General features: G+C 53.7%; 1 protein-coding gene across 1 annotated transcript in view; it reads left to right on the top strand.

The window, feature by feature from the left end:
* The window catches only part of LOC113893379, a 29,794-nt gene extending 15,041 nt beyond the window's left edge, over positions 1-14,753 (top strand). The window contains exons 6-9 of the mRNA XM_027543384.1: positions 11,297-11,446; positions 12,689-12,796; positions 13,480-13,597; positions 14,243-14,753. Of these exons, the coding sequence (XP_027399185.1) occupies positions 11,297-11,446; positions 12,689-12,796; positions 13,480-13,597; positions 14,243-14,323 (457 nt within the window). The 3' untranslated portion in view covers positions 14,324-14,753. The remainder of the gene's footprint in view (positions 1-11,296; positions 11,447-12,688; positions 12,797-13,479; positions 13,598-14,242) is intronic.

The following is a 14,753-nucleotide window of genomic DNA, read 5'->3' as shown; positions in this document are numbered from 1 at the left end:
GCCAACTGGTTTAAAGCCAATTTCAAAATCAGTTGTCAAGAGAATTATTCATCTGTTACCCTTCAGTTTTTTTTTTTTTTTTAATGGATATTTGAGCGGGAAAGAACAGAAAAGAATCTGTCCCCAGTGCTTGTCTAGTAAGTGAAGAATTAGGGGGTCCAGCAGGGCTTTTGGCTAAGATCAAGTGTAGTGTGGGAATTTCCTGGTGGCTCAGTGGTAAAGAATTCATCTGTCCATGCAGGAGATGAAAGAGAAGCAGATTGGATCCCTGGGTTGGGAAGATCCCCCTGGAGGAGGAAATGGCAACCCCATCCAGTATTCTTGCCTGGGAAATCCCATGGACTGAGGAGCCTGTTGGGCTACAGTCCAGGGGGTCGCAAAGAGTCAGACACGACTGAGTGAACTGAGCACAGGGGCTAAGGAATTTGTCCAGAGTACCACAGCCAAGCTGGATCAGAACCCAGGTGTGCCTGTAGCCCAGGGCCCCTTGGCTCAGCGTTTTCCTTCATAAATAATGTGTAACCAGTGAGATGTAAACACAGCTCAGAGCAGGTTCCATGTCTTGGTCCTGTCGATCACAGCTAACCATGACTTCTTTCCATGATACACAGAGGCCCACCTCCTTCCATTTTAGAGGGAGGAGAAGGGGGCGCTGATTTTGCATCGCTCTTTCCGCTGACATTCCTGAGATCCTTGGGCCAGGCCCTGGGGACCTGGAGCCCAGTCATCTCACAGCAGCTCTGGCCAAGAATGTGTCCTGGAGTTGGGGCCGGATGTCATGGAGCTCCTCTGCTTGAGTGGGCGACAGACCCATCACTGTTTGTTTTTGTTTTAGCTCCACTCAGAATATTCTTTTAAATTAAATTTTGGCTGCACTGGAGTTGCTTGGGCTTAATCGCCCTGAGGTATGTAGGGTCTTCCCAGACCAGGAATCGAACCCATGTCCCCCTGCATTGGCAGGTGGCTTCTTATCCACCAGGGAAGTCCAGAATATTTTTAATAATGCACATTTCTTAAAAAAAAAAAGTATTCATCGTACAAATTGTCCCGCAATCCAAATATACAGTAGCTTGGAAAATAATGTTTAGAAAACAAAAACCAATGTAAAAGACGGATTAAAACAGCTAGAACAGTCCAGGCTTTATATGGCTCTGATTTTACGGTTTTCTTATTGCATCATCAGTGTCAGAAATCTGTTCCTTCAGCTGGCTCCATTGCTCAGGATTTAAAGAGGTACCTTTTCTTCCTGGTTTTATTTCACCGTCCAGATCCATCCAATAGTCTCAGCCCTTCACTGTTCTAACCCTCAGGAGGCTGGACTCAGTAGATGCAAATCAAAAGGGTGTGGGGTTACTGAGCTTTAAACTACAGGACCAGAGAGGGCAAGCCTTTGCCCGAGGCCACCCCAGCTAGAAGCCAAGTTGGATTTCTCACTCTCTCTTTTGTTTAATATATTTTATTCTCATTTAATTATTTGACTGTGCCGGGTCTTGGCATGTGAGATCTGGTTCCCTGATCCGGGATCGAACCCAGGCCCTCTGCATCAGGAGCTCGAAGTCTTAAGCCCCGGGACCCCCAGGGCAGTCCCGAGGTCGGATCTCTTGCAGTGTCTGCACCTGGTTGAAGGTGGCCCACGTCAGCACCTGCGCCAGGCTTCAAGGCAGAGGGCTGAGACGCCGGTGCAGCGGTAGGGCTGAGGAAGCCTGTTTCGAGCTGTGCTCAGTGTCTCAGTCGTGTTAGACCCTGCAGCCCCGTGCACCGTAGCACCGCCAGGCTCCTCTGTCCATGGGGATTCTCCAGGCAAGACTACTGGAGCGGGCTATCACGCTGCTGGCTTCCAGCTCCTACGCTGAATTTCCAGCCTTTTGCTTAAAATACCTTTCCCTCCTCTTACTTTCTTCTCGGCTCCCCCGCCCACCTCCCCCACCCCCTCTCACCCCCTTGTTTCTCCATCACTTAAAGGAAGTGAGCCCCGCCCACCTGAGACCAGCTGCTTCGGGCATCTGCAGGTTCCTAAGTCTGGCCTCCCCTGCCAGGTGGGGAGGGCGTGGGTGGGGTGGGGGCTGGAACAGGTTGGATGCTCGATTCCTGAAATAGACCTTGAAGACAAACATCACCCTTTCAGACAAACATCATCCTTTCAGAACGAAAATTCAGGTGATGAACTGGAAACAATTATTTTTGCTCGATTTTTTGAATCAGTGAGACAAACACCAATATTCAGAAAGACAGAAACATGCAGAGTTAAAAAAATTTAAGTCTCCTTCTTACCTTTGTCCCGGAGAGGCCCCTTCCCCTCTTTCCTAATCTTCTTTCTCTTTTGGGAGATGGATCTGTGCAGATAGAGGTGTTTGTCTTTTTTTTTTTTATTATTAATATGTGTGCAGCACAGAAGACAAAAGCAGAAGGGGACGACAGGATGAGATGGTTGAATGGCATCACCGACTCAATGGACACAAGTTTGAGCAAACTCCGGGAGATAGTGAAGGACAGAGGAGCCTGGCAGAGGAGCCATGGGGTGGCAGGGAGTCAGCCACCGTAGCCACTGAACAGTAATGACACAGCACAGTTAATCTGTGTTCCCCGCTGTGTTCACGTGCCTTCAAGATCTTGGCGCAGGGGTACCTGCCAGGTACATGCAGGCCTGCACGGAGGACACATTTCTAGAAATCAAAGGGCTTGTGTGCTTGTGACTTTGATCAGATCAGATCAGATCAGTCGCTCAGTCGTGTTCGACTCTTTGCGACCCCATGAATCGCAGCAGGTCAGGCCTCCCTGTCCATCACCAACTCCCAGAGTTCACTCAGACTCATGTCCATAGAGTCAGTGATGCCATCCAGCCATCTCATCCTCTGTCATCCCCTTCTCCTGCCTTCAATCCCTCTCAGCATCAGAGTCTTTTCCAATGAGTCAACTCTTCTCATGAGGTGGCCAAAGTACTGGAGTTTCAGCTTTAGCATCATTCCCTCCAAAGAAATCCCAGGGCTGATCTCCTTCAGAATGGACTGGTTGGATCTCCTTGCAGTCCAAGGGACTCTCAAGAGTCTTCTCCAGCACCACAGTTCAAAAGCATCCATTCTTCGGTGCTCAGCCTACTTCACAGTTCAACTCTCACATCCATACATGACCACAGGAAAAACCATAGCCTTGACTAGACGAACCTTTGTTGGCAAAGTAATGTCTCTGCTTTTCAATATGCTATCTAGGTTGGTCATAACTTTCCTTCCAAGGAACAAGCGTCTTTTAATTTCATGGCTCCAGTCACCATCTGTAGTGATTTTGGAGCCCAGAAAAATAAAGTCTGACATTGTTTCCACTGTTTCCCTATCTATTTCCCATGAAGTGGTGGGACCTGATGCCATGATCTTCGTTTTCTGAATGTTGAGCTTTAAGCCAACTTTTTCACTCTCCACTTTCACTTTCATCAAGAGGCTTTTGAGTTCCTCTTCACTTTCTGCCATAAGAGTAGTGTCATCTGCATATCTGAGGTTATTGAGATTTCTCCTGGCAATCTTGATTCCAGCTTGTGTTTCTTCCAGTCCAGCGTTTCTCATGATGTACTCTGCATATAAGTTAAATAAACAGGGTGACAATATACAGCCTTGACAAACTCCTTTTCCTATTTGGAACCAGTCTGTTGTTCCATGTCCAGTTCTAACTGTTGCTTCCTGACCTGCATACATATTTCTCAAGAGGCAGATCAGGTGGTCCGGTATTCCCATCTCTTTCCCATCTTTTCCACAGTTTATTGTGATCCACACAGTCAAAGGCTTTGGCATAGTCAATAAAGCAGAAATAGATGTTTTTCTGGAACTCTCTTGCTTTTTCCATGATCCAGCAGATGTTGGCAATTTGGTCTCTGGTTCCTCTGCCTTTTCTGAAACCAGCTTGAACATCAGGAAGTTCACGGTTCACATATTGCTGAAGCCTGGCTTGGAGAATTTTGAGCATTACTTTACTAGCGTGTGAGATGAGTGCAATTGTGCGGTAGTTTGAGCATTCTTTGGCATTGCCTTTCTTTGGGATTGGAATGAAAACTGACCTTTTCCAGTCCTGTGGCCACTGCTGAGTTTTCCAAATTTGCTGGCATACTGAGTGCAGCACTTTCACAGCATCATCTTTCAGGATTTGGAATAGCTCAGCTGGAATTCCATCACCTCCACTAGCTTTGTTCCTAGTGATGCTTTCTAAGGCCCACTTGACTTCACATTCCAGGATGTCTGGCTCTAGGTCAGTGATCACACCATCGTGATTATCTGGGTCGTGAAGATCTTTTTTGTACAGTTCTTCTGTGTTTTCTTGCCATCTCTTCTTAATATCTCTGCTTCTGTTGATAGACACTGTCAAACTGACCCCCAGAGAAGTAGGGACTAGCGGTCTCTCACTCCCTTCTGGATCTGTTGATTCCTTAGCCAGCTATGGAGCTCCCTACTCCCGTGAGGTGGCAGAAAATGGGCAACCGTTGTATCTTTTGATGCTCTTTGCAACCCTGGAGGCTGTGCTGCTTCTGTGCAGGAGAACTCTCTCTGAGCTGGGTGACTCTGAGTTAGGTGACTGCTCCTGGTCTCACGGCAGTGACAGGGCTGGGACAGGAACCTACATCTGTCCTGCCCAAGTCAGGGCTTTTCTGCTTGATGCTGTGGGCACTGAGTGCTTTGTACACCAGGGCCTTGGGGGGACATGTGTGTGTGTGGGCCCCCAAAGGAAAAGACTGGGGGCCAGGGCTTTGCATCTGGGTCCAGAGCATCCACTGGCCTGGCCCCGAGAACTCACTTACCAGAGGGGGCCTCACCTGTTCCTGCTTTGCTGCAAGGCCCTCAGGGACATGGGTAAGGTTGGGCTGGGGGGCAACTCAGGGTTCATCCCCTCTACAAGGCAGGGGCAGCTGTTTCCATCCCAGGGTGTGTGTGGAAGAGGCACACCCGTGACATTGCAGCCTGGCCGGTCCAGAGCTGACACCCCCTCCTTCCAAGCCCCACAGGCGTCCTCGTGACTGTGGGGGCTGCTGCTGAGAGGTTCGATTTGCATCCTGAGATCCAGCGGAAAATGGGTTTCCACCGCGTGTGTAGGAGGGTGAGCGTGGGCTGCCGCCTGCGTGGGTGTGCCTTCCTTTCCACCAAAGAAGAGTTTTAAACTCCTCCTTTGCAAATACGCTGGGGAAAAAAAATAGATGCTTGAAACCAGTCCAGGCTCCTGGATCTGCAGCTGCAGTGATGTCAGTTCTCGCCCCCCTGTTTAGCCACTCGACAAGCATTTATCTGCCCGGTGCTGTGGGCTGGGAAGCAGGGATTAATAACGGTAGTGACGACAGTTCCTTTTTTTTTTTTTTAACTTTTGTTTGGCTGCACCACAGGGCTTGCAGGATCTTAGTTCCCCAGCTAGGGATGGAACCCCGGGCCCCCTGCAGGGTAAGCTCCGAGTCCTAACCACTGGACCACTAGGGAAGTCCCAGCTCCTGGTTGTCCCCCGTGGAATGGCTCTTGCTGGTGTCCTCACTGAGGAGTGAGGGAGCTGGGCACGGGGGTTGTCCCCCAGGACACCCAGCGGGGGCCAACAGGGGTGTCAGAGGAGAGCGAGAATGGCCAGCAGCACTGCCCAGGCGAAGACTGGAGGCCCGACGTGTCTGAGCACGCGCTCTTTAGTGTGGTGGGAGCCGGGTTAGGATTGGGGCGGCAGGGCTGAGGTGACCAGGAGGAGAAGCGGCTCCCGGTGGTGTCCCCCGAGGGGCCTGGGGAGTGATGGAGCAGGTGGAGGGGTCAGATCTGAGGCTGCTGCGTGGAGGTCAGATTGGAGGCCCCCAGCAGGAGACGCGCCAGATGGGACGGGCCCAGCCCTCAGCCTCTGCTGGAGTGAGGGGGCCGCTGGGAGGGACCAGCTCTGGGGGGCTGCTGCAAGGCCCCTGCCCCCACTGTCCTCTCGCTCAGATCTAGAGCCCCAAGAACAGCCTAGGTCTGCTTGTTGATTCTCCTCCGTTAGTACCAGCCAGAACCATTGCACTGACTGGGGTAAGAAGGCTAAGGACTTGAATTTCTTCACTTCTTTCGTTGATAGATACGGGGTTAAGTGGTGAGCATTTTCATCCACATACAGGGCTTAAATTGGTGCTTGACAATAGTTGATACCCAAACATCAGCCAGGATTATAAGACAGTTAGTGTTAGTTCTTTTTTAAGAAAACATTCTTTATTTGGCTGCACTGGGTCCTGTGGCATGTGGAATCTTTAGTCCCCTGACCAGGAAACCTGGGCCCCCTGCATTGGGGGTGCAGAGTCTTAGCCACTGGATCCCCAGGGAAGTCTCTAGTGCTGGCTCTTGCTCGGAAAAGGAACCCTATTAGCGTGGGACCATTATGCCTATTTAGCAGATAAGGAAACTGAGGGTCTTGCCCAAGATCTCACTGCAAGTGAGTGGTTGGTTAGGACGTCAGTTCAATATCCCCCCACCTGTTTTGGAGCATCAGGGCAGGGCTCAGATGATGATCAAGGGAAGAGGAGAGTCTGGTGTCTATCCCAGGCCAGCTCTGATCAGAGGTCCAGAAGGGTCTGGGGACTCACATGAAGGTGCAGATGGGGCAGGCCCTGCCCCCGGACAGTTGAGTTCACTTGGGGAGGCACCACTCATGATGCTCAGCCACCTCAAAGCTGGTCACATGCAGTGCAGGCCTCATGCCCGAGCTGCCAGTCATCACTGTCCCAGGTCAGGCACCAGCCCCGTAGGACTCAGGGACCCTCATCCTTTGGTACCCAAGGTGCCCAAGGATTCTAGGCACGTCTACTGGGAACCGAAGGATATTGGGATAGTGGCTCAAGGTGAAGCTTGAGCCACATGCCGGATGAAGTTCCCTGCTGCTGCTGCTGCTAAGTTGCTTCAGTCGTGTCCAACTCTGTGCGACCCCAGAGACGGCAGCCCACCAGGCTCCTCCGTCCCTGGGATTCTCCAGGCAAGAATACTGGAGTGGGTTGCCATTTCCTTCTCCAACGCATGAAACTGAAAAGTGAAAGTGAAGTTGCTCAGTCGTGCCCGACTCTGTGCGATCCCATGGACTGCAGCCTACCAGGCTCCTCCGTCCATGGGATGTTCCAGGCAAGAGTACTGGAGTGGGGTATGAAGTCCCCTGGCGACCCCTTACCAGCGGGGCAAGGGTGTCCATGGGAGCACAAGCCATCTCTGGGAAGAGAACAGCCCCATGCAGAGGGGCTTGGAGGGAGAGTGAGGGGCTAAGGGAGCAGAGACAGATGCAAATGAGGGCTGGGCCAGCTTTCCCTTGAAAATGGCCATTTGCATAGACACTCTGTGGCCTGGTGCCTGAGGGCAGCAAGAGCTCCTGGTCAGAGTTCCTGAAATGCTGGCCTAACACGAGGTCAAGTTCACTGGGCTTAGAATCTGTTTAACGTTAAAACCTGTCTCCATTTCTCTGGATCTTTTAAGTCCTTTAATGGAATTTGTATCTATCCATAAAGGCATTTTTTGGGGGGTCACCCCCCCTGCGTTGCACAGTGTGCAGGATCCTAATTACCCAACCAGGGAATGGAACCCTAACCCCTGCAGTGGAAGCTGGGAGTCTCAACCACTGGATCGCCACGGAAGTTCTTGTCCTTATAGATTTTAAGCACCCTTTCTTAGATTAAAAAAAACCTTATATTTCCTGATCAGAAACCTTATCTTTCCACAGTTGTATTTCCTGTCTACAGTATTTTCAGGTTGTCTTGTAGGAATGCTCTTGAGTTTTCTGTGTTGATCTAGCTTGTTAAGACTCATTTACAGGACTTCCCGGGCAGTCCAGTGGTTAACACTCATGGCCCAAAAAAGAAAGATAGAAGAAGTTTGTTGTTATCATTCTTTAGTAAGTTGTGTCCAGCTCTTTGTGACCGCACGGACTGTAGCCCGCCAAGCTTCTCTGTCCGTGGCATTTCCCAGGCAAGGCTGCTAGAGTGGGTTGCCATTTCTTCCTCCAGAGTGTCTTCCCCATCCAGGGATCAAACCTGAGTCTCCTGCGTTGGCAGGCAGGTTCTTTACCACTGAGCCGCCAGGGAAGCCCCAAAGAAAAAGACTCATTTACCATTTTCCCTATAAATCTAACTGAAGTCCACTCCCCTCCCCGACCATGGCATCAGTGCCCCTCCTTCCAGGGGCGTTGACCTGGGAGCAGGGTCTGTGACCCTGGCTCGGCATCTCCTAATCGTAAGGGGGGAATAGTAGTCACCCCTGGCTACAGAAGTGGCTTCGAGCCGCACTCGTCATGTCATCTACTCTTTTAGGCCACGTGGCAGGTGGCTCTAGACTCACTCCATAGCTTTTAACTGGTAGACCCCAGAACGAATGGGCGAGGATTTAGGCACCCGGAGTGGCCCCTGCGCTGGGTGTCTGTGTTGCTAACAGCCTTTTAGGGGTCTTAGAGACGTCCCCGGGACCCTCCCTGTCTGTGTGTGCGGGCCTGCTGGTTGGCAGCAGGGTTGGGGTGGGGTCGCTGGCGGCGGGGGCAGCCTGCTTTTAACACTTTGGCTGCAGGTGCCCTTGGCAGGTGGCTGCGCCCTTCCCCTCACCCTGCCTTGGGTGCCAGGGGCCACCCTCCTGGCTCCACCCACCAGGCCTGACCCGACAGCGCCTTTCAGCCCGCGGGGGAAGGGGCTGTCCTGACAGGTGCGGGCGGCATCTGTCAGACTGGGGCTCTTTTGTGGCCCCTGTGGCTGTGTGTACACGTCAGCTCCCTCCAGCCCCAGCGCCCGCGACCTGCCTTTCACGTCGCGCTTTCATCTGGAACAGATGTAAAACTGTTTCTCTCCCAGGAAACTGAAGCAGCCCGCTCGCTCCCTTTGATGCAGACTCTGGCCATGTATTCTCTGTGGAACAATGCTGTCCTTATGCGATTTCTTTCTCAAAGGCCAGGGTGCCCCAGACACCCAGATACCTGTGTGCGCCATCGGATGACGTCATGTCCATCTCTGCGTGCAGCTTGGTTGCATTGTTGAGAATGACTTGTCTAGACTCGCCCGGCGGCACCTGGAGGACCCAGGAAACTTACCTGCCTGCCCACGAGCCCCTGCCCTGTCTGCGTTTCCTTTAGCGCTGAGAGCACGAGTGCGCTCTGGGTGTGGCTCTGCGTCCCTGTGCTTGCGTACCTCTTAGCCGCAGTTAGGAATGAACATTGGTCCACCCTGGCCTGGGGAGCAGGAGGCCCGGGTGTAAACCAGGTGATTGTTGATACAATTAATTTTGGGGGGGGGTGCCGCATCCATGGCATGTGGGATCTTAGTTCCCTGACCAGCAGTGGATCTGGTGCCCCCTGCCCTGGAAGCACAAAGTCCTAGCCACGGGACTCCAGGGAAGTCCCTACTCTTAATTATTATTGAAAGAATAGTGGATTGAGGTACAGAGGTCATAACAGTGCTGCTCCCCACCAGGCTGTGCTCAAAGTATTAGTACCTGGGATGCCCCGATGGCCCAGAGGTTAGGAACCTGCCTTGCAGTGCAGGGGATGGAGGTTCATACCCTGGTCGGGGAACCAAGATTCCACATACCTTGGAGCAACTAAATGGGCGCGTCTCAACTAGAGAGTCGGAGCACCGGAACGAGAGGTCCCACGTGATACACTGAGACCCAACACTGAGCCAAATAAATGGATCAGTTTTCAAAACTGTTTTGACACTTAAAGGAGGTTCCTTCATCCCCCAGCAGCCTAGTGGGGGGGCTCCTGATCCCTTACCTATGAGAAAACTGTGACATCTCACAGCTCCTGAGTGGAAGAGCTGGGATTTGAACTCGGGCCCTTTGGCTCCTCACTGTGTTCTGGAGTGAAGGCTGTTTGATACAGTGTGGGGTAAATTCTGGTGAGCACCGTCATAGGCCTAACCAGCTGTCACACATGATGATGTAAACAGAGCTGCCCAGCCCGTGTCTGCTCCCTTTCAACCCCCGGGTCAGACTGAGACCTCATTGACCGGAAGTGGGTTACAGGCCCATCACTAGCTTCAAGGCATGCCGGCGAAAGTGAGAACAGAAGTATTAGAACTGGTGAACACACGTCAGGGCCACCTCAGGGAAAGCTAGATCTATTAGCAAGGAGCCGGGGAGTGGAGAGCTGAGACAGTCAAGTGAAGAAAGGAGGTTATAAAATACTGGGGAAGGAATGATCCCATTTTTTTTTTTTTTAAGGTTCTCATTGGTTATCTGTTTAATACATTTTGTTGTTCAGTCACTAAGTGGTGTCCAACTCTTTTCAACCCCATGGACTGCAGCACGCCAGGCTTCCTTGTCCTTCACCATCTCCCAGAGTTTGCTCAGACTCATGTCCATTGAGTCGGTGATGCCATCCAACCTTCTCATCCTCTGTCATCTCCTTCTCTTCCTGCCTTCAGTCTTTCCCAGCATCAGGGTCTTTTCCAATGAGTCAGTTCTTCGCATCAGGTGGCCAAAGGATTGGAGTCTCAGCTTCAGCATCAGTCCTTCCGATGAATATTTAGGGTTGATTTCCTTTAGGATTGACTGGTTGATCTCCTTGCAGTCCAAGGGACTCTCAAGAGTCTGCTCCAGCACCACAGTCCAGAAGCATAAGTTCTTTGGCTCTCAGCCTTCTTTATGGTCCAACTCTCACATCCATACATGACTACTGGAAAAACCACGGCTTTGATACATGCCAATCCCAATCTCCCAGTTCATCCAACCCCGCTCCAGGCGTGATCCTGGCTTTGAAAACGTGTGTGCTATGCTGTGCCTGTTTAAAAACTGACACTGTCTCTCTGGGAGTTGGCATTGGGAATGACTTTTCCTTGCTTAGCCTGTGATATGTGCCTCTTTCTGCTTAGGGGGAGTAGCAGTATGAAGCTGGCAGAACCCAAGGAATTGGCACTCTGGATGGAGCCCAGCCTTAGTCCACTATGACACCAGACATTTGGGATTTTTTGTTTGACTATAGGCCTCTTGGGGATAGCATCAGAGCCTTGCATTTATAGTCCGATTTTCTCTTTTTGGGGGGGCCACACCGTTTGACTTGCGGGATCTTAGTTCCCCGACCAAGAATTGAACCTGGGCCGCGGCCGTCAAAGTGTCAAGTCCTAACCACTGGAGCGCCAGGGAAGAAGTCCCTGATTCTCTTTTCACAAAGGAAGAAGGCAAGACCCCTTATAAATCTTCTCCAAATCCCTGAGAGATGGATGAGAAAGAACAGAGAGGCATGGTGACCCTCCCAGAGGCACACAGCAGAATTCATGCCTGGGGAAGCCGGGGTAGAGGTAAGTGCTAGTAAATGATACCCCAGATCGCACACTTCTGAGCATCCGGTCCTTGTCTTTTTCTTCCAGAGAAGAAATGTATCAAGCAAGACCCCTCTCTAGGAACCTCTTTTTGTACACCTTCCTACAAAACCATGGCCCAGGCTTCCTGGACGACCAAGACTCAGGGCTTCCCGGTGTGACCAGTATCTTGGAGTTCCACCCCATCTCCCCCTACAGGTAGGGGTAACCTTGGGCCCGGCCCACCCTCATTCCTGGTCAATGACTGTGGCAGGTGGTTAGCAGAGCCCTCTGCGTTCTCCAGGCAGGGCTGCAGCGTGGAAATTCCCGGGGCGTGGTCACGGAGGCAAGTGCCCTGGGCAGAGCTGCTCACAGAGGAACCCCTCCAAGCACCCAGCATAGTCAGTTCCAGGACCGCCCTGCGGTGCTGGCCATCAGAATGACTCAAGCTCGTGGCCTTGACAGAGTGCCTCCTGGCCCTTCTGACCATAGTCATATCAAGGTCTCATAAGAGATGGATTTGGTTTTAGAGAACCAGAAGGAGGCGGTTTCAGATGCAGTTCCCAACCCTGGCGATCAAGGCAGGGAGGGGGAGACTGTCCCAGCATCAGCGCCAGGCTTCTAGAGGCTTCCCTCCCACTTCAGGCCTTGGAAAACTCTTAGCCATTAGACCTTGGGCTTGGGCTTGGGGCTGGTCGGAATCTTAGGGATGGAGGGACTTGGAAACCTGCCCCCTTCCCCTCCGTGTAAATAGAGTTGGGGGCAGTGTCGTCCTGACTTTAGCCTGCCACCTGATTGCCAGCCAGCCCTCCTTAGTGTCACCATCCCCCCCTCCTCTTCTCCCCCCACCTCCCCGCCCAGACTGGGCAGGTGGCCGGGGCTAGGCTGGGAGGGACTTGGAGTCCGGGGAATTTCCAGCCAAGTCACCAGGTTGGAATGTGGGCAGCCCCCTGGGAGCAAGGCTGAAGCCGGCCCAGGTGCCCAGGGTGTGAATGTGAGCATCTCCGTTTCCATCAGGGAGTCAGTGGTGGGGGAGGGCCAGGTAGCCCCTCCTTTCTCAGAAGGGGCGGTGACATCAGAGGTGGGTTTGGGATTAGGGACTGGGAAACATGTCCCAGGGTACCTCCCTGGACTCTCCGGGGCGCTCGGATTACCTTGGAGGGGAAGGGAGGCTAACTGTTGTCACAGGCATTGAGTATCTCCCTGCCCTCCCACAAGACGGGGGTGGGGGCAGGCTCCACTGGGGCAGCCCCCTCCCCAGGGTCCAGCATCTGTGCTCCAGGGACCTCCCCTGGGGATGGGACCTCACTGGCTTCTTCTGAAGCAAAGTAGGAGCCAGAGGAGGGGGCGTGCGAGGGTTCCCTGCCCCCACCTTGGTGGATCTGGGAGTGGATCTGGGGGCCTGGGGGCGTGGGGTCACCAGCCCAACCACCCCAGGTCCCTTTCCTTGCCTCCCCGCAGTGACAGTCCACACTACCTGGCCATGCAGCTGGCCTCCATTGCCGATGAGATGGAGCTGAGGTTGCTGCTGCCCCAGTTCGTTGAGCCCTTCTGGATGACCATGTACAGGTGACAAGCCCCACTGGGCCGAGGACGCCCGTAGACCAGGGCTGGCCCCCCGCAGCTCCACTCCTGGTGGGGGGGGCAGCCCGGAGCCCAGAGCCACCTAGTCCCTGGAGCTGTCCTGGGCCGCAGACCCCAGTGCCCTCCCCTCCCCGCTATCCTCAAGCCAAGATAGCCCCTTTCCAGAAGAGTCTTGACTGAAGACGACAGGAAGTGCTCAGGGAGCCGGGATGGAGCTCCATGCCCAGCGTTATGGGCAGAGCCTTCTGCATGGGGGTGGGGGGTCCTTGCAGGAGGACTCAGCTGCCAGCATTTGCCAGCTTCCCTGCAGGTTCTCAGAACCTCGCAGACTTGCCCGGGTGAGACCAGAGACAGCCTTGACTACCGAAGACCAGGATGCAAGCTGGCAGGGTGTCTTGGTGTCCAGGGAAGCAGCCTGCCTTAGAGGGGCCCGGGGTTCTCTCGGAACACGACTCCTCTCGCACCGGCCTCTGGGAGCCCATGAGCGGTGGGGCGTCGCCCAGCTCCCAGGACGCAAGTCCAGATCCCCACCGGGGTGAATTAAGAACCAGAGGGCTGGGTGACAGTGGGTGGGAGGGGATAGGCCCTCTCCTCCCCAGTGGTCCCCTGTGGGCCACCTCTTGCCCCTGTTCCTGTGTAACGGCCCTGCCCCCTTTTCTGTCTTGCAGCTTGTTTTTCCCCTACAGCCACGTAGGGCTCAGGGATGTTCTGAGAAGCTTTATGGCTGCTTTCACCAACCTTAGGGAGAACCGAAGGCTCTGGAGCTTCCTGACTCTCAGGGACCGGGTAAGCGAGCCTTGAACTCCTGACCTTGATTTCCATCCAGTGAGTGGTGACTGCTTTGGAGCAGCTGCTTGGGGCTCACCCTCTCTGGATGTCACTCCCGACTGTCTCGTCTGGCCTGCTCCCTGCATCTTCTGCCACTGCCTGGTCCCCAGGGGCCTCTGGGTTTGAGGCTGTGGCTCATGGGCTGGATGCATGCATCTGCTTCCTCATCTGGGCTGTGTTTTTCCCCCTCTGCCAGGAATTGCCTTCATCAGGCAGACCGGCTGCTCACAGTTGCCTCTTGTCCCGGCGAGCAGCTTTCCGGACCCCTCCCCTTCCCTCCCCATCAGTGCCCCAGTCCATTCTGTCAATATCACATGGGTTTTCCTGGCAGACCAGCAGCCCTCAGTGGGCCGGCCTCCTCTCCTGCCGCCTCCTCAGGGCCATGGTCCTCTCCTGCCCCTCCCGTGTTTCCCATCTTTCCGGTCACCCCGTCCCAGACCCCCCCAGTTCTTCCTGCAGCCCCCACGTTACCCGACGACTCCCCCCACCACCCCCATTCCCACCCTTGCCTGGCTGGCTCCCCGTGTCCCCAGGGCAGGGGGTTGAACGGGCGGGCCTCCTGCCAACTGGAGGTCCTCACCTGTCACCACCTTCATCCCACAGGTGTCGCCCAGCCTGTGGCCCGAGCTGGCGCTGTCCCTGCTGGTGGTGGCGATGCTCAGCTGGGGGTGCCGCCCCCACTGACCGAACTGCTGGTCAGTGTGGGGGTGGGGCTGGCCCCTCCCTCTCGACCACCACCCTGGCGGTGGCCCTGTTTTGGTGGTGTTGTCTTTTAACTGTTTTCTGATGATGCTTTTTTTTTTTTAATTTAAACTCTGAGTGCTGGGACACTGAGGTTCATACTATTTTTTTCCTTTTTTTTTTTTTGTAAGAGAAATGAATTTATTATACCTCTGGGGTCGTTACTGGTTAATGACCTGCTCTCCCGGCGCCAGCCTGCTCTGCGGTGGCCTGTCCTGGGACGGAGCCTCCCTCTCACGGGTTGGTCGAACAGGGGGCGGCGGGGGGAGTGCTGGTCACACCCCCGTGTCTAGGATGCCCGTGGCACAGAGAATCTGCTGGAATAGATTTCTGCGGGGCGAGGAGAGCTCAATAAAATGTTGGTTTCCAGCCA

Source organism: Bos indicus x Bos taurus, chromosome 5 (genome assembly GCF_003369695.1).
Source record: "Bos indicus x Bos taurus breed Angus x Brahman F1 hybrid chromosome 5, Bos_hybrid_MaternalHap_v2.0, whole genome shotgun sequence".
In the NCBI taxonomy this organism is placed as follows: Eukaryota; Metazoa; Chordata; class Mammalia; order Artiodactyla; family Bovidae; genus Bos; species Bos indicus x Bos taurus.
Note: the sequence above shows the minus strand (reverse complement) of the source record. Positions and strands in the feature narration are given on the sequence as shown.